Below are 23,328 nucleotides of genomic sequence, written 5' to 3' on the forward strand. Positions count from 1 at the left end.
GGATTTAATATGATACCAGACTACTGCAAAGAAGTTTCAGATTAATACTTGTGAAGAATATATATTATCAGATTAACTATGCGTATTGAAATATATCAGAAATACGTACTGTCACGTTTCTCAAAGACAGTTATAAAAATTAAATAGTGTACTTTGATACACATAGATTGAGTTAGAACGTGTAACGTTCTAGACAAATGTAATATTATAGACCATGTACAAGAAGGCATTTCGCGACAGGTAGATTTCTGAGTCAAAGTGACATGATTTGTTACACTTATGTTATTTGTCTTACATTGACTTTGACGATGGAATCGCCCAAGGGTTGTTCAATGTATGGAGTCAAATATCTTATTACATAATCATGATGTAGAGTCTTTTGGTCGTTAAAAATGAATTTACATTAGGATCTTCTTACTTGTTAATACAAAGTCGAGTCATGGTTGTTGCAAATGAAGTGAGAACCAATGAGAACATATTAGACCGTTAGAAGAGCAGAAACTAATAATTGTTTTAGTCAGGATTTTCAGGATAATTATTCCGTGTTCGTTGCTCAAACCCTTTCACGTGCCCAGGTGCTACTTGATTGGGCGAGAGCAGCGGGGAACGATGATTTGATTTCATATATAATAACAATAACATGTATATGCGACTGGCAATGCGTTAACTTACCGTGCACGACGTATTTTCCACTTGTGTGTGTGGTTGTTAGGCAGTGGAATTGCGTCGGTTAGATTTCTATCAATTAACATTTCATGTGTAGTTGTTCCTTGGAACAATTTCTCACAACTCCGGTATCGGTCGTACATATACCTTTGCTTTATATAATGCTTATAATAAAATTTCCATGGAATATGTACTGGTTTCGTGTCTCTCGCTATCAGACGAAAAAATTAACACATAATCGATATAAAGTATACCAAGTATACGTATATTGTTTAAATAATTTTTCTAATCTCGCAATGGATGCTAGCCTTTGCCAGTCGATTTCAGGAAAATGGTACGTACATTAGAGTGTGCAAGTTGAATATCACGTTCGGGTGTCGGAGGCGTCCCGGGATGTCCTCTCTAGATTTGTACCGGGGCGCATGCTTGAGAACCGTGGAGTGTTGTGTGTTGGTGAGAATCTGTCTTGCGAATTTATTTTTAAATATAGGGCTAGGTAGGTAGGTAGCATACTCTCTGGTGTGTGAATGTGTACTATTAGACTGTAAGTAGGTAGGGGCCGGGGCAGGCTATCACATTTTCGGGTGGGTTCGCGTAGGTTTCGCGTGATAGTCCTGCTACCGGGATAATTTGTAGCGTCGATTCGAAACTGGTCCAGACGGAGCATGCTGTCTGCTTCCGATTTCGATTTCGATTCTTCAAATTCGGCGAACCCCCAGGGGGTCGTCGTCGTGGTCGCGGTCGGAATGATAGGATTGTCGAAACGAACGACCTGCTCGATTGCACTCGTGGTACGATCATACAGACTCTTGGAGTTGTTGGTCATCCACAACCGAGCAGCTTGAGGGTTTCAGGTGGGTGGACTGTCGAAGAAAAGAAGAGGCTATATGCCGAAGAGGCCCGACAAAAATAATGTCATTGAAGAGGGCAACTACTAATGGCTCCGCATCTTCGGATGGGAAGTCATTCTGTTACTACTTTGTCACTGTACTCGCCTGTAGTTGTAGTCGTAGTAGTTTGTATTGTGTTCGACAGATCGGCCCAACCGTATTTGTAGAGGAAGCTTTAAAGAAGGTGGCTATATTCTGTTCAAATTTTTAACCGTTAGTCTTCGATATCTAGTTTTCAAAATTTAAGTGTCTTGATTTTTTAGTTCTAGATTCTTAGAAACAACTAATTATAAACTTTATTAATTTATTATTCTTGCACTCTTTTTGCTTAACCTTGATGTATAAAATATAAATAATTGTAACATTGAAAGTATATGCATGAAAAGTGAAAATTATAGGGCCGTAATCGTTATATGATCTCCATTAGATTGTTCTAATCACATCGCGCTTTCTGTAATGAATAGTATGCGAGTTCAACGTGATTCCGTATGTATTGCGTCCTGGACGTTTTGGTCGACAGAGTGGGGTGGGTGTAGGTGTGTGAGAAATACGTGTTGGCGTGGGGTGGTCCCCATGGTTAATTAACGTACCGATAATTATCGAGAATTACCAACAGAGCAATGGATATCGACATATACGCGATTACATCGAGTACATAAGACGGACGACAGTGGTTGCGGGTCTCTGCGTGCACGTTTGAAATTTTCTGACTGAAGACTGTGGCGACACCTGCGTATACTAACGGTACTACATTCTGTTCTATCAGTGATCTTCGGATCGAAACATGACGCATAACGTTTTTCAGGGATTAATGGGTGGGTTTGGTTGCAGCCGATTACATATACATAATAAGAAATATTCATATGTCACAGCTGCAACTTCAGTTCGTGAAATTCACAAGTAAATATTTATCATAACCTAGTACGAAAAAGGAAATTATAAAGAAAGCAATAAGGCGTTAGTTATGTATGGTCTATACCTTTTCGATGTTTATATATCGCAATTGATGCTGAACAAAGAGACGTACACTGATACTGGTGGATCATCGCTTATCACAAAAATCGTCATCATTAATTTACCGCCCATGGAGGTCTTTGAGCACAGCCGATCTCGTAAAAATGACATCCATGTATTCAAGTTTAAAGGTGGTCAAGCCTGCCACTTTTCAGTGCTGTGCGAGGAATTAGTTAAAATAATGAAGAGACTACCCTTATACATTGGCGTTTTTAGAGTGAATGATGAGTTCCCTATTTGCAGCGTACGAACTTATCTCTCCGGTTGTGCTTGTGATTTAGTAAGAAACAATTTTTAGTGTAATTCAGTTAATATATATCACACTCTTCACGTATTTACGAAATGTAGATTTTCATATACAGTTTCCACTATATTTATGTTTAATAAATCATATCTTCTTTATTTATGATTCATGAATCTTCGTTTACAAAGTGGATCTAGCAAGAAAGTGGATAAATTTTTGGAATGTCAGATAAGGTATGAAATTTCTACAATCCATTAATATTATCCCTTCACACTTTATGTATGCCTCTCAGACACAAATCGTGTTTAACAGTTTATCGTAAATATACCATGCAAGTATAGTTTGACCAACAAAGTCTAGGACAACTATAAGGCGTTTGTAAGAGTAATTAAAAAAAAGGGAAAAGATTGGAATAAAAAATGCCTTTTGCATTACTAAGTTCTTCGAAAATAAAGTACGGCCTTCAGTCGCAGAGTTCAATACAATATAACTCTGTTCAGAATAAATGGTACAATATTAATTGAAGTGAAAATCATTAGAATGTACACATTTTTGCTAATGTGAGTATTAGGGTCGAAGAATTCTTCAAAGATGTTTGTAAGAGCTTCTTGTATGAAGTTGTCGAGGTATTTGATGAAACAGCAATAAAGGGGCGAAAGGTGCGATATTATTTCTGATGTATTTCAACGATATCGTGACAGTACTTTTTTGCGGTGTTAATTCTACCCAGATATAAGAAAATACAACAGATATAGGCCACCAAACACTCAACGTGACCTTTTTTTTTGTATATTTGGCTTAAGAAAGTTCTTTGGAGCTTTGGTCTAACAAGTTATGCTATAAACCTTGTGAAAATATTGACGATTACCATATACATTAACCACATTTCGTTATACGTCTTAATCTGGTTACAAAAGAACCATTTCTCCTGCGAAAAAAGACAAGAGCATACATTGTAGTGCTGGCGAAAAATTTATTGACTCTAATACTCCAGAATCCCATTGTGTCGGAATAAATAGACTTGGACCTAATGATATGACTGATACTGTATCGATATTACCGATACCGTTTCCCCAAGTTTCAATGTTGTGTTGATACATATCAAAGACGTAGATATCAAAAAGAATCGATACCTACTTATTATCTACCCAAAAGTATGGATACCTATTTGATACCTACTCGAAACATGAATACTTTTCGAGCCGGCCAGCGTCGTGCGCTGAACGGCGAGTATATTCATACATATTCAGACATAAATTTTTCACGCTATACATATATATTAGACTCTAACTACATTGCCACTGAATACATTGCCACACGAGGCACTTTCCCTTCACATGTACTTTCGTGCACACAAATTCGCTCTCCTACCACGTTGCGTACGCCAGCGCACTAGCACGATCCAGCTTTTGCGCAGGCGCTGAGGTCATGGCGACAGAACTTAGCATGAAGGGGGCTCTGAACTCATTGCCATCTTACTCTCCCACAGCCCCGAACATGGCAATATAGTTAGAGTTTAGTGTATTTCAATTCATTTATTACAGTTAAAAACACATAAACGTATATTAGCAATGTTCCACAACTAATCCAAGAAATGAAAATAAAAATCATATGAATTTTTATTTTCATTAACATATCTTTTTATGAATAGGTATGAGAAAACCGAAGAGTGAATACTATTAGATTGCCGTTTCTATTCTTTTTTTACAAGCTCGGAATCAAATTTTTGTTTCCACAGATTCCATACAAAAACAATACCCTATCGTTATGATTTGACCTTTAGTACGTATACACTTGTTATACGTTAAACTTCTGATTTTTACAGAATACGCTGATGATACAGAATCCGAAGTCTTTTATATTTAGAGGACCGTTTGATCTTGTAGATCCCGGTAATAGTTTCGCGGGTCAACTGGGTGCCACTATTACCGTTACAAATATGGGAAGGTACTACAAAGATATGTTAACAGTTTATTTGTTAATTATAAATTTATTAGTTAATCTACTGAGGTTTATATTTGTATTTCCTGTTACTATATTAGTCTTTTATTAGTAACATCTGTTACGCGAAATTTAGTTAACGAGCCACGGTCCACCGAGTGGCCGGCGCGCATCGTCGACGAAATTGGAAAGAGCTTTTCTATTTTTCTCGAATTAAACCCTCCGTAGGGAAAAATAAACCGCTGAATGGATGAATAACATCTATATACATAGAATGTTCTAAAATAGTATAAATATAATATATATTTATACATAAGGGTTTTCATTGTTATATAATGTAATCATATTATTGAGAAAATGTTGAGAGATTATATGTATGGTCATATATGACAGCCACATACTCATTTATCACTAGCTTTATGACATTATTACTATACCTATGTGTACATAACTTTGTTCGAATGCACATTTTCATGCATTTCTGATTACAAATAAAAATTAATTCCGAGGAAAGACCAAAACTCAACAGTATAATATAATAATTGCCAAATGTTCATCTCTGGATCAAAAGTTATTTCAACATCATAATGTCGTAGGCGTTGAATTTTCATTCGAGACAACTATGAGATTATGAAATTTAAAGTATTAAATTTTTATAAAATAATTACATATGACCGTGACCTGACGTTTAAAAAAATTGTATGATATTAAGCTCGCAACAATTTATTATCCGTTTGTTATGATGAATTCAGTATATAATTCAGCTTCTATTTTTGTATCCTCTCAGTACATTGGAAATATAATTCTAACAACGATAATTTCTTAATCATAGTGTAATAAATTAAGATTAATTGTCGTGTAATTTATAACCAGACACCTAGTAGTAATTGTGCTGTTTAGATGCATGATGGCATATTACGCTCTTGTGCCCGATTGCTTTTTCTTCAAAACCGGTCCTGGGGAAGACGAGTATAAATGCAACTTCAAGGAGAAGTCAAATTCATCTGGCCAACATCGAACGATGAATCTAGATGCTGATTCACCGAAAAGCTTGGTCAGAGGTATTGTTGGAGTTTCCCCAGTTGCTCAATACCTTGCTCGTGGGAGTCCGCCGCCACAACCACCATTCGAACCCTTAGTAGATCCACGAGCGGCGCGAGGCAGAAAGAAAGGGAAAGGGAAGAAAGGCAAGAAAGGCAAGAAGAAATAGATGAAACTGAATTCCTTATTTACATGAAAATGTAATTTCTATCTCGTGAGAAGATGTTTGCTTAAGTTTGTCTAGTGCATCCGATTGAAAAATTGTAATAAATTTACATAATTTTCAATATCGGAAAATTAAACCAATATTAAGAAAAACTGTGTAATGCGTAATATTATAGCTAATAGAAACACTAAGATTATCATCAGTGGAATAGTTTCAAGAAATTGGTTAATTTATCGTTGAATGTAAACATTTAACGGCTTCGAATTATACATGTAACCTTTTATTTGGAATAGTATAAAAATTTTATTCCATGGACAAGGAATTCTAAATTTATTGTTACACAATTGCGAAATTACATAATATAGGTGTGTATTAAAAAAATGGGAGGTAACAAATCTCAACATGAATGCAGACATTCTCAGCTGCGGTTGAATTTTCGCAAGGGCAAGCAATTTTTAGAGTATTATCGTGCATTAACTTTTCTAATATGTTGTCTTATTATTAGTTGGAAAAGTATAGAATTTGCCAAAATGTAGTACAAATTGAGAAGATTGTAAATTATTCATTTCCTCCCTGACTAAAAGTTTGTAGACACCGATTAAAAATTATTTATAACAATTTGAAACTATTAACTTCCAATTTCTATTTTATACGGCAACATATTTACATAACTATTAATTCCACTTTTCTCAATTTTCGATGTGCATGTCATATCAAATAAAGATACAATATAACTTTTAGAATAACGTTAACTAGAATTTGCAGTTGAAGAATGATTTCAAGGGCTGATACATGTAGAGTGAAGTTCCTTGACCAAGATTACCTCTGAGACATAATGCGAGGTATTCAAGACAGCAAGAAGATTCGATCGACAGAAATGCGTCGGCTTAAGGTGAAAAGCAGTTAACGGCATATCATGATGAGAAAGGGAGAGAGGAGCTGGAAGAGAGAAGGAAAGAAAAAAGAAGAGGGTTTGATTGATTGCACTTTATTAGCTTTCTCAGCTATTACAGTTTCTACAAAAACAAATAAAAATAAAATAAAATATAAGAAGACGTCAACAAGGATGTATCATTCATTCATATGATTCATTCATTGAACGGTTTCCATAACGTACTGCCTCAACATTGGCTTAAATGGTGGTATTTTGTTACACTATCTTACACTTTTTGGTAACACGTTGTACATTTCGTCAACTTCGTACAATACACTCCTTTACGCACTACTTGTGTTCCGTAGTTGAAGAGCAATTTCACCAGCCTGGCGTGTCTGTCTTTCGCTTATATTTTATCTTTATTTCGCAATTGATCTGATAGTATTTCCCTTATTATCTTAAAACGAAATACTCGTATATTCCTTATAAGATGTGCCCGTTGATGCCGTATAAGTTCCACGCCTCAAAATTTTCGTAAAGTGTACCGTTAAGTTATTATTCGAGGTGATGAAGTTAACTGAGATAAACTGTATACAAAAGTTCACATAAAGTAATGTATTTTAAATTTCAACCTACTTTTACGCGTGAAATGGTCTCCTTATCAGCTATGTTATGAATTATGAGATATCTTATATGTTGTCAAAATTTGAAATAAGCAAACTCTTCAAATTCAACAAACTATCAAATTCTCTTGGATACTGTAGTAAATCTATATGATAATACGTAAATTGAAAAATACATGTTCAATTATGTATTAAAAAACATTAAAAAACGAAATTATAAAACTCTTTTATTCTAACAAGAAGGCCACTACTAGAAAATATATTATTGAGAAAAACATAATATTAATTCATCAGGGTATGAATATTTACGAATAAAATGAGGCAGGATTCTTCAGCAATTTATGCCAGCTTCCACATAAGTTACGATTTCGTACGTTCCAGAAAATGATTAGAAACTTGATTTCTGTGCTCTCTACTGGCTTGTACGTGCTTTCAGAGACCGTGATTCAATTACCTGGAACATGTTCACAAGAAGTCACCGGTCACGCATACACAGCGAACGTAGGGGAACGAAGGGAGCCTTTGCGAAAAGTTATGATAAATGATCGTCTCTAGATTACTCGTCCTGTATTTTAATGAATCAGCCAATGCATTTAGATGGTCTTGAAAAAGCCCAGTGGATATTTATACGGCCACCACTTCAGTTTCAAGTGTAACCACCACGAGAACTATCGGTTCAGATTGCTTCGTGTACGCAATAGATTTTGCTTGATCTGTTAAAATATACACAGTATTCCAAAAAAGTAATTTCAATGACAATTTCAAATACAGCGTTTACATTTTGCATCAGGTATCGCCATAAGAAATGTGAGTTTCCTTTCATATTTGTAGAAGGTAAATTATAAAAAAGTAATCAAAATTATCGGCCGTCTGTGTATTTTGCCTCATTTTCTATTACATTACGCTACCTTCATACTAATTTTTCAATGTCCATTCTATAAAGATTCCTTTGTCTTGTTGCGAAGAAGTTGTTTAAGACACTTTTGATGTTGCTGAGATTGGTCACTTTTTCCACTTAAGTAATTCTGCAGACTTCTAGATATGTATATACAACAGACCAAAAGTATGGGAGTACAGTTCATGATTGATAGAACAGTAACTTATTATTCTGTTATTATATAATAAAAGTTACGGAATAAGTACATATACAAATCATTTCCAATCAGTTTTAAAACTTATTTTCATCAAATCTTTGTAGAATAATATTTTCCTTTTTCTTTAATTATCAGACTTGGTCCCATACTTTTGGCCGTTGGTGTACACATAACAGATATACCCAGGTATACGGGATGTTCCAGGTGAAGGCCACTCAAATATTTCCTTTCTTTTTAACGGTGTGACCAATGTTTGAAATACAATTTGAATATTTTGAAAGAGGAATGCAGTCAGGGCACGAAATGTGGTCTGATCAGTTCTTCCGTTGCCAGCTCGAAACTGTGATCGATTCTCGTTATTGATATAGTGGTTGCAAATCTTAGCTTACTCATAACGTTACGCAAAAAATATTTGTAAATCAGCCGTTTTGACGTTACTATGATATGATACTTCGAATTTGCACATGTATTTGTGCTTTGAATTATGATTTTAATTATTCTGTTACAATGTTTCCCGAATTCTTCTCGGTGTCCGGTTCACCGTACGCTACTCAAACCCAAATTTCATGTTATGATTTTCTACACTTCAAATGATTATTTTTTTATATTTCTTTAATATAGATGAATTTAAACATGATTTGAATTTAGTGACTTTTACGCTGTGATGTTCGATAACTGCTACGGGTTCGATCTCGTATCGGCAGTTCTACGGCGCGGTTTGTGCTCGTGACTCCTCGGTTTGAGGCGCGTCCGCGTGAGGATGTAAGAGGCGGTTTGACTCTGTACACCAAATTGGTTTGACTTCTTTATTACGTACCGTTTTTCGCCTAACGAACTCTATTCCCGATGCGTGACTTGTCTGGATCGTTTTCAGACATAGAGCGAAGATCGACGAGCTCGCATCAGTGATGCCAGATTGCTCGCATTTATCTCTTTCGATCGTGATTGAGTGGGGATCGGTGCGCACTCATGCAATGTAATTAGATGGGATGCCGTAAATTCGTGGATCCTCGCCTGACGTTCGTGGGTCCTCGTACGACGGCCGCGTGTCGCGAAGCTGCGGTGGTGGGGATTCGGTCTGTCTATGAGAGTCACTACTACTATGACCACGTCGATATACAAATACGTACGGTTACAATATAAGTTAACAACCAGTGATACTTCAGTGCGCGAATATCTAATATACTTTTAAATTCATTTTTCTTGGATATAAGGCTATGTATGAAAAAAGTTCAAGTTGTTACTATTATTCATACAATGATTTTGCTTTGATTCTAGTATGAATTTTGCCAATATTGTATACAAACATTTTTATTTACATTGGTAAACACAACATGCATCCTTTTCAGACTCCATACAACTGAATTATTAACAAGTTTCCAAGTAGTTCTATTAATTGTAATCATATATTTGTCACCGGATAGGCAAATCCTGGTTACTTACGCTAATCAGAGCATGAACGATGTAATGTAGCGTCAGTTACCGAGGAATGCGGTCAGAATCACTGTTAAATATTGTGCATCAGTAAAGTTTAATAGCGGACAAGAGAAACTTGTTTTGGTCAATAAGATCTCGTTCCGTTAGCATTTAATGATAAATAAAACTTCGTTGCATACGTCGACAGGATAAATATTGAAAGCATTGGAGCAGTGAATTAAAACGTGAAGTGAGCTCACGCGTGAAGTGATAAAATAAAAATTTTCAACCCGGAAAACGTATGCAAGATAAGGGAGATAATAGGTATCACCGCTGACTCTACTTTCTGCTACATAGATTCTATAACACTATTTTACATAAATAATTAATCAGACTTCCATCATGACAGTTGAATCAGAAAGATCAGTTTTAATTAATCTTTGCCACTTCATAAAGCAAAGCAGGTTAAGATAATTGTTAATCATTTTACTATGAATTACAAATAATGCTAATGTAATGGGTTGTGCTAAATTTATTAATAAATTTTCAGGATGTCATTCATTTGTCAGCTCGTTTGATTAGTTGTTAGGATATTTGGAATGCTAGGTTTTTGACACGGACAATTGAAACTCGCTATTTTATTAATGAAGTTAGAGACATTAGTTGACCATATGATGTGTAAAAAAAATTGTTTAAAGTTGTAGATGATCGGAATCGCGAAGAAAATAGTCAAGGTCGCTTGTTACAACTTTTTAATCTGAGGCTGTAATGAACATTTAATAAATACATGTCGGAGACTTACATATATTAGTTATATACATACTGAAACTTTCGTTGAAATCGATTGATACAGAAACAAGCGACAGGCATCAAAAGATGTAAGAATGGTTAGATATACTACAGATGTAGGTGAAAAGTTGCGAGAAACTGTGATTTTCAACATTTTTAATCGTTTGTATCTCGTAGGAACGTTAACCGATTTTGATGAAATTTTCAACATGTGTATAACTAACAAAAATCGTCGAAATGTATTTATTAAATTTTCATTACAGTCTCGAATAAAACAGTTGTAAGAAGCAATCTTTACTATTTTCTTCGCTATTCTGACCAATTGCAATTCTTTCAAATTCTTTTTACACATCATTTAGTAAACTAATGTTCCTAACTTCACAAAAGAACTCAAGTCAGTTGGACCAATTTGAAAAAAAGTGTTCCGTTCTTAAGGGTGTACGATTACTTTTGTCCTCCATTGTATATAAGAAGCGTAGCCGAGCAGGACAGATTCATTCATCAAACGACTACCGCAGAAAGTATTGATCTAACTACCAGTATTATTTTAAGTGTTATAATTGTAATAAAGTGTAGTTTATGGGAAGTATAAAAACCTGTTAAACTGTTTTACCTTCGTGACAATATTCCAGGAAATTTGAGAAAAAAATTATTGCAGTGCCACGAGACGTCGTTTCTCAGCACGTTAGTTGAGTGGTAGTTGATTCGTTCTAGATAGGTCTTACTGGTCTGACAGTCATCGGTCATGTTTGTGATTCAGCTTAGAAATGGTTTTATGTAGTAGTAAAATGTGATCCTCTCGTTTCAGTACTGGAAAGACATGCCGCCTGCTAGTATGCTGCTCAGTAGGGGTAGCTAACGGCTCTTAAACGACAAAGCAGGCGGCATGCCTTTCCAGTACTGCAGTCAGAGGATCGCTCTGTATAACCCGTCACGACAGACGTATTTCACCCGTATTGTCAAGAATTAATTCGGAAACTGAGTCTCGAACCCAATTTCGTCATTCTTGATTTTGATCTTAGTTTTGAATGTACAAATCCACTCTTTGAAAATATCCCACATTTTGATTAATACCCTGTATACAAAAATGACGAAACTACATATTATTTAATGCACACGGAATAGAATAGTAATTTCAAGAATTTCAAAGGGTGTTCTTATAAGTTATTAAATAATATCAGAGGAAGAAGAATATGAGATTATTAAAATAATTTGATATGATATTTAATTGTGAAATACCTGGAACCAGGAGCAAGAACTGTGAAAAAATTAGTCTTTGTAATAAGTTAGAGCGAATTTGTGGTGGGACAGAAATGAAATCTTGAATATTGTAAATATTCATTGAAAAACTAAAGACAGTAACTTTATAAAAACGTTACTAGCCACAATTGCTTTAGGTTTCGGGTTGTATTTAGTAATCAATTGAATTCGATTTGTTCAGGATATTCGATAAATGTGAACCACAAGCCGATAGGTCGTGACATTTTTTCCTGTGGCGGAGCAATTAAAAAGAAATCAATTAGGCAATAAAAAGCTGGTCCCCGCGAGATATATGTACTGTGGTCACGAATTCGATTGTAACGATACAGACGACGGCGTTGGTGGACGTCCTTGATCTTGCGATAATAATCAGAACCTCACCACCGGTCGTTGTCTTGTCGTCCGCGGATATACCTTAAGTTCCGTGGCTTGATTGGGCCGAGACAAAACTGGATTACAGGACCGGTCGGAGTCACGTGTCGATGACTTTAAATGGAATCAATGACCGAAGAAATTACCAGCTCATGATTAGGTACATATTACAGAAGAATACACGAGATGTAAAGAGTCTTACATATGTATAAACACTGTTCAACGTGTAAAAAATTTTGCAACCTTCAATAGGCATTTCTTATATACATTGTATTTGTTCGAGCTACATACGGATCTGCAAACTATTTTTTCCAGGATATACAGTTTTCGAAAAAATCGATTTAAGAAGAAATTGTAAATTTTCAACTTTACAGATTTTCTGTGCTTTTGCAGTAATAGTTATTCAGTTGCTTTCGACATGAAATAATTCTGCGGACTTTCCTGGACAAAACTAAGTAAATTGTTTTTATATTATAAACATCTAAACGCACCAACTTTTGCTGAAATTTTTCAGTTTATTTGAAACAGTTAAGTTTGAAAAACTTAAAAATTTGGACGTTGTGTTTTACCGCACAAGAATAGAAAAATTAGTTGTACGCTAATTAGTAGAAAAGCAAAAAAATATTTGAAGATTATGAATAAATTTCCTCTCATTTTTTTAAGCGTTCATAGATTTTTCGTGAAATGGGGTAACTTACTTTTCTAGTACCTATGTAATGTCTTACTTGACATCAGAAGACACTCTAAATATTTACATCTAATACTGATCACTGAAATTGACTTGTTTGTTGCAAAAATGATCGAATGTTACTGTTACGACTAGTGGGCAGTAACCGCCCGTTGTCTGTGACAGCGAAGAAAAGATGTGATTAGATTTAGTAACACATAAGGTCAGCAGGATTTCGCAGGTGGTCGTACTTTTATGCCGAGCTGGTTGAAACTCAAGTCAAGGGGCTACGCACTTGGCCGACACAAAGCTATCTTGAGATCTTCCTTGCAGTCTGCTGAAGAATAGACTTCTAACCGGTGTGAGATACACGCCAGGCGAAGATCGCGATCTTTCGGTCCAGCTATTCTCTCAGGCTGTTTTCGCGGTACGCGCGACGTTACATAAGATTCTGCGTGTCTAATATTCGAGATGGAGATTTAATTCTGTCAATGGAAAATTTGTTTCTTATTCAGTCTGATGCAAATTAAACATTGTATTGTCATTTGCTCGAAACGATTGATTTTGACGACGATTTGGTAGACTAAAATGAATAGAATGAAATTGTATGTAGTTTTAATCATACAGTAGAAATTTTCAAACTGTCAAAGTACAGGGTGTCTCAGCTAAGAAAGAACACCCAAATTTTCTTATATTTTTAATTATATCAGAAATTTTTCAATCGTAGTAGGAATGGTTTAAAAGGGGGAATGTCATAAACAGAACATTTGTTTTGTGATCACTTTTTCAACAACTAATAACACGAAAAAGAAGCCTGAAAGCAATTTCGTCCTTCCTGATTTTCATCTTAATTTAGTATACAAAATCCACCCTGTGAATAGTCATTTTTATTAACACCCTGTATAACACTTTCAAAAGTCACACCTTATGAATTTATTATCATCTGTATTCTAATAGTAGATACATCGACGAGCAAACTCGGCTTCCGCTAGGGGAAAATTTGCTAAATTGATCATCTATTAAAACAATATTGTTTTGACAATTCAATGTTTTGTTTATAAATTTCATAACCAGTTTTTCAACATCCAGTTCCACCCCAAAGCATTTTATACATAATATCAGTACTATCAGTTTCTGATAATTACATTTCTAGACACTGACATGATAATGATAACACAAGAAAGTTAATGAAATTCTACTAAATATATAAATACCTATGGACGTAGGCATATTTAGACATCACTATTCGGACATTTGGTTTAGGTAACATCACTCAATTCATAATTTCCATGCTCAGTAAACTCTGACTTGTGGCCTAGAATCTTTACTCGTAGATATTATCCATTGTGATACTAATGTAAATTCATAAATATTAGCATATGAAAATAAACACATATCTAATATTTTGTAACGTTCTATTCTTGTAATGAATTTTATGATGGTCGGAGACTGTTAGTCGGGTAATATTGCTTGTCACTAAAGTATTTGATCTTCCATTTACACCCTAATTTAAAAGAAAGACATCCTTCTACAGATAATATTATATCACTTCGTTTTTATTAATCGCAACGCATACAAGGTATGAGGAGTTTCAATTATAAGTTGCGTCCCCAATCCAACGACACCGATCCACGGTTACAAGGATAAGCTCGTATTTTCTCCTGATCGTGAAACTGCTTCGCGCGCAATCGACTGAAATCAACGAATCGGCGAGCATTGAAAACGGTCAGACATTTCGCTGGAACGAATCGCATTCCATCGAAACGATTTTTCCGATGTTGGAGAGCTAACGGGCCGGTCGCTGGCATAATTAATTCTTCCGGGCGGCACAAGAAGGCGCACAACGTTCTTAAGGGCTCCCAGGTGGCCTGGGCCGACACGGCTCTTCCGGCGACCTGGCAGGGGAACGCGCGGGTCTCTTAAAAAGTCAAGTCCTCCGTGGTCCGGTGTGCCGAGAGCAGAGGTTGTACCATCTACGGAGGCCCCTTTGTGGAACTCGTGCCGCCACACCTGCGCCAATGTACCAGCCAACCATTGCCACCATCCACTTCGAGCGAGGGACGTGGACATCGGTCCTGGATATAGGGCCCCATATAGGTACACAGGAATGCGTCCAGGAAGTCAGTTCTCGGGCTGCTGACATTGCGAAAAACCAGATCGAATACGCGACAGAGAGAAATAGACGCGGGAGAAAGAAAGGTGTACAGAGGTTCTTTGAATTGTCCCGCGATTTTGAACTTAACGAGCGACGATGTGTGACTGCCGCCCTTCGACGCGCACATTGGCGTCGCCCGAACTACCTATACTACTCAATTGAAACACGCTGGGAATGAATTTGTAATAGTGCCCTTTCGTATAATACACTATGTACCCTAGTAGCATTTATGGTTGGCAAACGGTATCCAACAGTTGAGAATTAGTTGGGATATAGTGTTTTTGCATACAAAAGTTATGACAATTTGCCAACGAATATCCAATGTTGGGCTTATAATTATTATAGTTGGTTAATTAACAAGAAATTTACACTGATAATACAACATTGGCCCACCCAAAGTTTGCCAACATTTAAATATCTTATTAAAGACGTCAGAAACGTTGCTACAACCAAAACCTTCTTATTATATTTCAAATTGATTTTTTTGTTTTCTTATTTATGAATATATTCACAATTTGTTACTGTCGCGCAACACGTTTGACATTTGACATTTTGTGAAAATTGAGTCAGAGGATAGATGATTGGAAGTAACTTATAATAGTTACTTGTAATAATTAGCTACATGTATGTGGGATCGGGATCTCCACACCCAACAAGAAGGAACAAATATCATCATTGGAAAATAGGAGAGCTCCGTGGAGCAGAGCAGGGCCTGTTAACTCCCATTAGAATATTATGATCAGTCATAAGCTACTGGCCCTCGTCACCAATGGCGTTAATGTCGCATTTTTCGATATATGTATATTGTGTAAAATGTTGAGCGTGATACTGAGTGACTGGCGACTACTGTGTAGGATCGTGTGTGATAAATTTGTGTTATAATACATTTAATATTAGTTGTTCGCAATTTTAAATACATTTAATAAATTTATTATACATATATTGTATGTATGTTGAGTAACATTTTTAGCGTAACATTGAGTGATTGGCGACTACTGTGTGAGATCGTATATGATAAATTTGTGTTATAATAAAGTTTATGTTAGTTGTTTGCAGTTTTAAATATGTTTATTCAATTTATTACATACTGCATGTATATTATGTAATAAATTTAATAAACATATTTAAAATTGCGAACACCTAATATCAAATTTAATATAACTCAAACTTATCATACACGATCTCATACAGTAGCCGCCAGTCATTCACTGTCTTGTGTATTACAAATTGTTCCGAAATTTAAACGCATCCCGGATTTCCGGCACTCGTTTTAGTACTGGCATTTGTGACCTATGGCGCTACAAATTGTCCGTTTAAACGTCACCTTAAGTTGATCGGCATGATGAAATTCTATATAAATGTATAAAAAGTATATTCAAGAAGGTAAAGGTTTTACAAATGTTACTGTAAGTTGTGGTCGTGGAAGCTAATTCCAACGTTTTCGGGTTTCACGCACTGAGAAATACGGGGGTTTGTTGTACAGAGTTTAGCTTACTTTTAAAAATGCTTGAAAGGGACTTTAATATCCGTTCTCACTAGCTAGACTTCCGGTACGAGTGTGACCCGCGGATGAGCTGTACGCGTCCCTTTTTATACCCCGAAAATCGGGTCTAAAAGTAGTGGGGGATACGCCTGTTCCTCAACGGAAACTGTTTTCTAAGAAAATCTGGCCACGCCATAACACCCTGTGGGCAATTACGTAATCTGGCCGGATGCATTCCAACTCTCGATAGGGTTAAGAGATCACGAGAGTGACTTCGTACGTAACACCAGCAACGGTTCTTCTGGTGTGAGCGAGAACGCACACGGCTAGACAAAGTCCTGGCCGTGGCTAGAACGTGATGCCGCTATAACTGCGCGAGGTGGCTCACAGGTGTCGGCACGATGATTACCCGCGACGTAAAGCTTACCTACAAGTCCCCGGTAACGCTGACCGAATTCGACCCGATAATTACCAACTGGATGCGCTGGACAAGCTCGCCGCAATGACGCTTTCTTTTCGGTTCAATTTACAAAATATGTTCATATTTATGTTTGCACTAACGCCATGTTATCATTGATATCGAGAGAAATTCGACGTTCTATAAATACATATCTGCCAACAGAGATCTGTTTTACTATATCCAAGATCTTTCTCTTTCTGAAATCTTAAACTACAAATGACACTTTATAAACTGTTGAAAAAATTTTAATTGTAAGTTGCACTAAACTTTTCTGTTTCTGATCGTTATTATTGAAATTCTAATATGAATGGGTTAGTTGGAGCTTGAATCAAATTTACATTATTGTTAGAATTATCAAGTAAAACATTAGCGAGGCAAATATAAATATTGATAAAACGAAGGCGTACTGCTATTTATGTTAGAGGAGCAACGCGTCCGATTGAACCCCATTGCTCGGCAAGTCATACGAAGCGATCTTGGGTGTATGTATGCGTGCGTTCCACTATGAAAACGTACAAGCACACGTTGAAAAGGTATTCAGCTTAAGGCACGAACTAGAGTTGCACCTCTTAACGGCGCACATGCAAGGAAACACGCAAGGCGACTCGAGTCGCGCTATAAATTCTAGTAATGACCGTTTATAGAAAATAATGGCGAAGACGGCACGCATTTATCACCCGCGTGGGTCTCTGGAATCTATTCGTTCATTCATGCGCCGCGAGATCCAGAAATAATTGAGTGGAGCTCTTCTTCTTTTCTGTGCTGGTATCTGCCGCCTGTTTCGACGCAAACTATTAGAAGACTGACAAGTCTTCGACTGTAAAACACCAATTTTCAGTAAACTATCTAGATCTTCAGAACCGTTCAAACATAATGATGGCGATGACGGTGATAATAATAATAAAACCTCTGTGAAGGGTTAGGGGGAATACCTCTACCTCCAAAGTAGTCGCTCCGATAATTATTCAGAATAGTGGGGTCCACACCGATTTCAATGACCTTGAAATGTGTTGTCAAGGTTATCATTTTGAACAACTTTTCCCTATGCATATTACCGCCGCTCGGGCTTAATTTCGAAGATATTGAGGAAAATATGTTTGATGTACAACCAATTTAATATATAACATATTCAAGGCATCCCTAGTAGCACAAAATATTGAATACATATTCAACCAATATTAAAAAGGAGATTTAATCTCTTTTTAATATGTAATTATACATACAATGTTTATTTCATATTACGAAAAAAATATGTCTTTTCCAATATAAGATAAATATTTATTCTATATTGGAAACAATATATTTTATAATCGCCTTTAAGACGATATTTAAATGTTGGCAAACTTTGGTCGGACCAATGTTGTATTATCGTTGTAAATTTCATGTTAATTAACCAACTGTAATAATTGTAGGCCCAACGTTGGATATTCGTGGGCAATTGTTAACATGCAAATACTTACTTAACCATTTGTAATTTCATTTTCATTTAAACGAGTATGTCATTGTGAACAAGTGAATTGTGGAGATAACGTATGAGAAAAACAAAATGTTCTGTAATAGCATGTTACTTTGTCACAACTGTTGAAAAATCAACGGTGGTGAATCCGTCGCCAACTTTAGCTATACATGCGAAAACGCGATACATGGCCGGTTTCGCAGTCGCAACGCGCGAGGGCCGCACGGCAAACGGATAGCCGCGTCAGATCGAAATCAATGCGGAATCAGGCTGAATCTCCATTTACGTCTCACTCACCACACCGTCCAGGTAATATCTGCACCGAGATTTCCGCGATTATTTATCCACGCTCCGCGCTCGGACACGCGGCTACGGGTCCACCAGGGGTCTGCAACCCCACCAAGTTAGCTTCCAACCGCCCACGCTCCTCTATGGACGCGCACATGCACAATTTATGCGAAGTATTCCGTGCGCGCAGCTGCACGCCGTTCTGCGACCGAGTATCCGGATTCCATCGTGCGAAAATACGAACTAGTGTCGCAATAGACACCGGCGGTATTCGTTCCGAATTCACAGACTTGTGTGACGACGTGTCACTCGAAGCAACAATTATGATTGGTTGATCAAAATGGAAAGCAGGCTTATAAGGAGTAGAAGAAAACCGAATATTCTAGTTAAATGTGTACAAACGTTGATAGGATTGAGGTAAAAACATTGACAGGTGGAGTCAAACTTGGCGCATTCCTGTTATCGAACGATTAATCACATGAGAATGTGATTGTTTTACAATAAATGTTTTTGGTGATAGGTAGGGGAGAGTTGCTTATTTCGGACCACTTTTTTATTTTTCTCTCTTACACAAGCATAGAACATCGCAGGATATAAAGAGAAATGTAAAAAAGACAAGCATTATACGGTAGATTCTATGGTATATTGGTCGTATTGAACTCAACACAATTCAGTTCTGGTCATCCCAAATAAAATAGAATCAAATAGTTTTCGATAAATTATATGTTTATAGTTAGAGGATGAGCCTAACTTTCAAATTCTAGAACTGAAAATTCCAAGAATAGTTGCAATTCGAAAATCAGATATCAAAATATATGTATACATATATTCTTTTGTAGCTCGCACCGACAAAAAAATATAATTTATGTTTTTCTTAAATTTTTAGGTTTATTCTCCAATAACACTTGTCCACTATAAAGAAGCAAAGTATCAAGTCAATCTATTAATTTTGTTTCAACGATCATTTCATTATTTTTTGAGTTATTTTGCACTCCAGTTTGAGAAAGATGGTTTCGAAAAGAACGGATTGGACGTTTAAGAAGCATTATACCTATTATAATATTTATATTATTCGCTTCAAAATCGCGTATCGCAGTCATTTTTAAACATTAAAAAAAAAATTTTTTGGGGCATGTTTGTGAGACTATAAGGTACTTACTAAAAAATGCAAAAAAATGTTCGATTTGTTTTACCGATACAGTGGCCTGACCCCTTAACGTCCTAGTCGTATGGTTTTCTACTGATATCGTGCCTATTATCGTCCATTATTTTAGGTTATGTTATTAAGGTGTGCCTCCATTGTCCCAGCTTTTGCCGCGCGACGATAACGTGCAGCTTCACCGCACCATTGGTATCGAATTCTTAAAGATTTCAGCACAACGGAAATAACGTATTTGACGCACAACAGTAACGCAGCTTTAATAACACTACCTTTTGGTTATTGACCATTAATTTGGAAATATTCTAGTAGGGAAAATAATCTATGTTTATTAAGTTTCTATAAAACGTGAATTTTATAATTTTTAGAATTCTATAAATTTCATTTTTGCTTCAACATATTTCGGAACACTCTTGTTAAAAATATTATCATTAATGTTAAATGTTTTACAACTTTACAGGGTAGTTCACGCAACTTGTTCACCCTGAATAACTTCTTTCATTAATAACTATAGAGTATCTGCCTCTATAATGATATATTTCCATAAACAAGACATTCAAATCTGCGAGTATACAAAGTTTCAGCTAAATCGATGATGCCCTGACCTTGCACTCTCCTTTAGTAAGAGGCGCTTATAATTAATAGGGCTCACCCTGTACTGACCGCTGTGTCGTGTATGTTACACGCACGTAGTAAAGTATAAAGTTTTTAGGTGCAAAAACTGCTCTACGCGTACCAATTGATGTGGACGGACTGATTAATGATGGGGGTTATCTAGATTTTTCGAAATACAACATCGCACTGGCAATACCACTACTCCAAGCACACTAGCAATTTGCCGTGGTTTTTTTATGTTCTACCCAATCGCTTGGATGAATACTAATTGACCGCTATTAAGAATGTACAGTGTACACTTCGCTCTTTCTTTTAGGCCGACGCAAGCGAAATATTTGTCTTCATTTAATCGAACTACAAATATATAGAACTATTTGAAGATATGAAGCTGCGGTTTTTTTTTGTATTTATCATAAGTTCGATTACCTTTATTAATGCATTCTGCCAAAGAACAATTTTTAATTACAGAAATTATTATTTTTCTTATTTTGAGATAGCACGAAACAAGCAAAATTCCTGTCAAATTGTAAATGACGGTATTACATCTTGACTTTCCTTATCGTAAATGTACCATTAACTTTAAGACCATAAAGATAAGCTTACACGCCAGAGTACTTACTTTTTCAGAGTACCCTAATTTTTCTAAAGCATCCAAAAATGATGAAGCCTCCACGTGCGTCTATTCAACAGAAGCCTGCAAGTCGGTCAAATCAACATAGTAATTTATTAACACAGTATTTACGCGTAATTTTAATTTCCTCAAACCAGTGCATGGTGTCCTAAATATCTCAGAGCCTGATGTCTTATTTTTAAAAATCTCTGTAATTTCAAAGCTTATAGAGCAACTTCAGATTCCTTTATTTAAGTGGCATTCAAGGAGTTTGTATTCTCGCAAACCTACTTTTGAAGTGATCTGATTATAAGTTTACTTATTAATATCGTTAGATACAAAATGTAAAGCGAAGTGCTATTAGTTCAATTATAAGTGTCCAAGAAAGTTTAGTCCAAGAAGTTAGTGTCCAATGAAGTCCGTGTATTTGTTAAGGGTTGAAACCACCCCTCGAAGTTTCGACCCGAAAGTACTATCTCGAAAACCAGAGGAGATACATGAAAACTGCTAATGAACGAGGTTTGTGGTTTTTTATGTAGAATAATATAGTGCTAACAAATTGTCCAAAATATAATTTGTTTGTAACAAAAAGTTTCTGATCCAAACTTCGAGGGGCTGTTTCAACCCTTAAAGTCGCGTCGCAGCCGATAAAAAAAATTCGTATCCCTTATGTTTGACTGCTTAACAGACATACGAAGTTTCATCGAAATCGGAGAGGGACACTTCAGTGCCTTTCCTTGTGAAAATATGTCTGAATTCCTGAAGGGATCTCAGCCACGGTTGTTTTACCTCGAGTTTGGACTCAAATCTTGAGGGTCTGATGATGACGAGGAAAATAATAACTGTATCTAATAAATAAATAAACCGTTCTTTTTGTGTCGGGGTTTTCAAAAATTTTTAATTTAATATTATATGTGATCGATTTCGTATCCATTATCTTCTACATGACCATTCTTCGTTTCTAAAGTATGTATATTTGAGTTCTTTAATAAGATGATCACATAAGAACCTTTTGATCCATTGTTGGTTTCGATCATTAAATATATCTGTTTCTTACTGTATAATGCCGAACAATTGGCTACGAACAAATTATCTAACAAAAAGTGATTCATTATTAAGTTCACCAAATATTAGACAAAACCCTTTTTAAACAGTAGTGTGTCAAGTTTTCTCGTGTAAATCATCCACGGATTAACATATCATGGTAACACGAATATGTAACTCGGTCTTAAAGATGCGTGTGCGGTACCAGTGCGCTTTGCATACACCGGTGAATCACGTCTCGTTGCATGGTAGCCGTTAAAAGCGCCGTATATCATGTCACCGAAGGACATGAATTGTGGGTGGATCTGATTTGGAAGGAGCACTGTGGCAAAACTAAAGAGTCCACTATGCTAAACTGGACGAGCCTAACGAGCATGATTTCAATTGCGCGGATTGCAGCTGTGCGGCTGTTTTGCGCAATCGTTCCACTGTTCTGCGAGGGTACAATGTGAGCGCGAGACTTAAGAACAGCCACTGCCAACGAATCTAGCGTAACGATAGCATTTACAGACAATTTATCGAGTGATGAAATGGCTTGACACGTTTTAAGATATACATTGAGTAGGTTTGGTGTAGTAATTATAAAATGCTCGATTGTGTAGTGATCCAATGCGATTCGCAACACATGGCAATAATGAGGAGATTCATTCTTGTTAATTGGATCGATTGCACCTCCCACGGGCGATGTTTCCTTTCTAAAATTTGTCACGCAGCATGATTGTATCTGCAGTTCAAAATGACTTCCCGCGGTAACAAAAAGAGAATTGTGGTGTAGACACTTTGAAGGTATTTATAAACCGTATTACTGCAGACATAAACAACTATATTGATATTAATGCGTTGAGTGGCGGTTTCAACTATGTTTTTCACGTTGAAATGAAATTGCAAACTATCAAAACACGAGTACAGTAAAACATTAATTATGGAAACGCTCTGTTAATTGATGTACACCGGTGTGGTTGGACAGATGGTACAATCGGGAAGGAAGGAGATTCTACGTG

The 23,328-nt window shown here is 36.3% G+C and overlaps 1 protein-coding gene across 1 annotated transcript; it reads left to right on the forward strand.

The window, feature by feature from the left end:
* The first annotated feature begins 2,520 nt into the window (after positions 1–2,520).
* Positions 2,521–5,965, forward strand: LOC107190117. The gene is made up of 3 exons (XM_015578857.1): positions 2,521–2,850; positions 4,640–4,761; positions 5,656–5,965. The coding sequence occupies exons 1-3, from the start codon at positions 2,521–2,523 to the stop codon at positions 5,963–5,965; spliced, it is 762 nt and encodes a 253-aa protein (XP_015434343.1).
* Positions 5,966–23,328: the final 17,363 nt, after the last annotated feature.

This window comes from Dufourea novaeangliae, unplaced genomic scaffold, assembly GCF_001272555.1.
Source record: "Dufourea novaeangliae isolate 0120121106 unplaced genomic scaffold, ASM127255v1 scaffold11, whole genome shotgun sequence".
Taxonomy (NCBI): domain Eukaryota; kingdom Metazoa; phylum Arthropoda; class Insecta; order Hymenoptera; family Halictidae; genus Dufourea; species Dufourea novaeangliae.

Bases quoted from the DNA above. Each gene is read 5' to 3' on its own strand.
- LOC107190117 (XM_015578857.1), top strand. From the start codon at position 2,521: ATGTATGGTCTATACCTTTTCGATGTTTATATATCGCAATTGATGCTG. The intron at 2,851-4,639 runs GTAAGAAACAAT...TGATTTTTACAG, and splicing joins CCGGTTGTGCTTGTGATTTA to AATACGCTGATGATACAGAA. The intron at 4,762-5,655 runs GTACTACAAAGA...TGTGCTGTTTAG, and splicing joins ACCGTTACAAATATGGGAAG to ATGCATGATGGCATATTACG.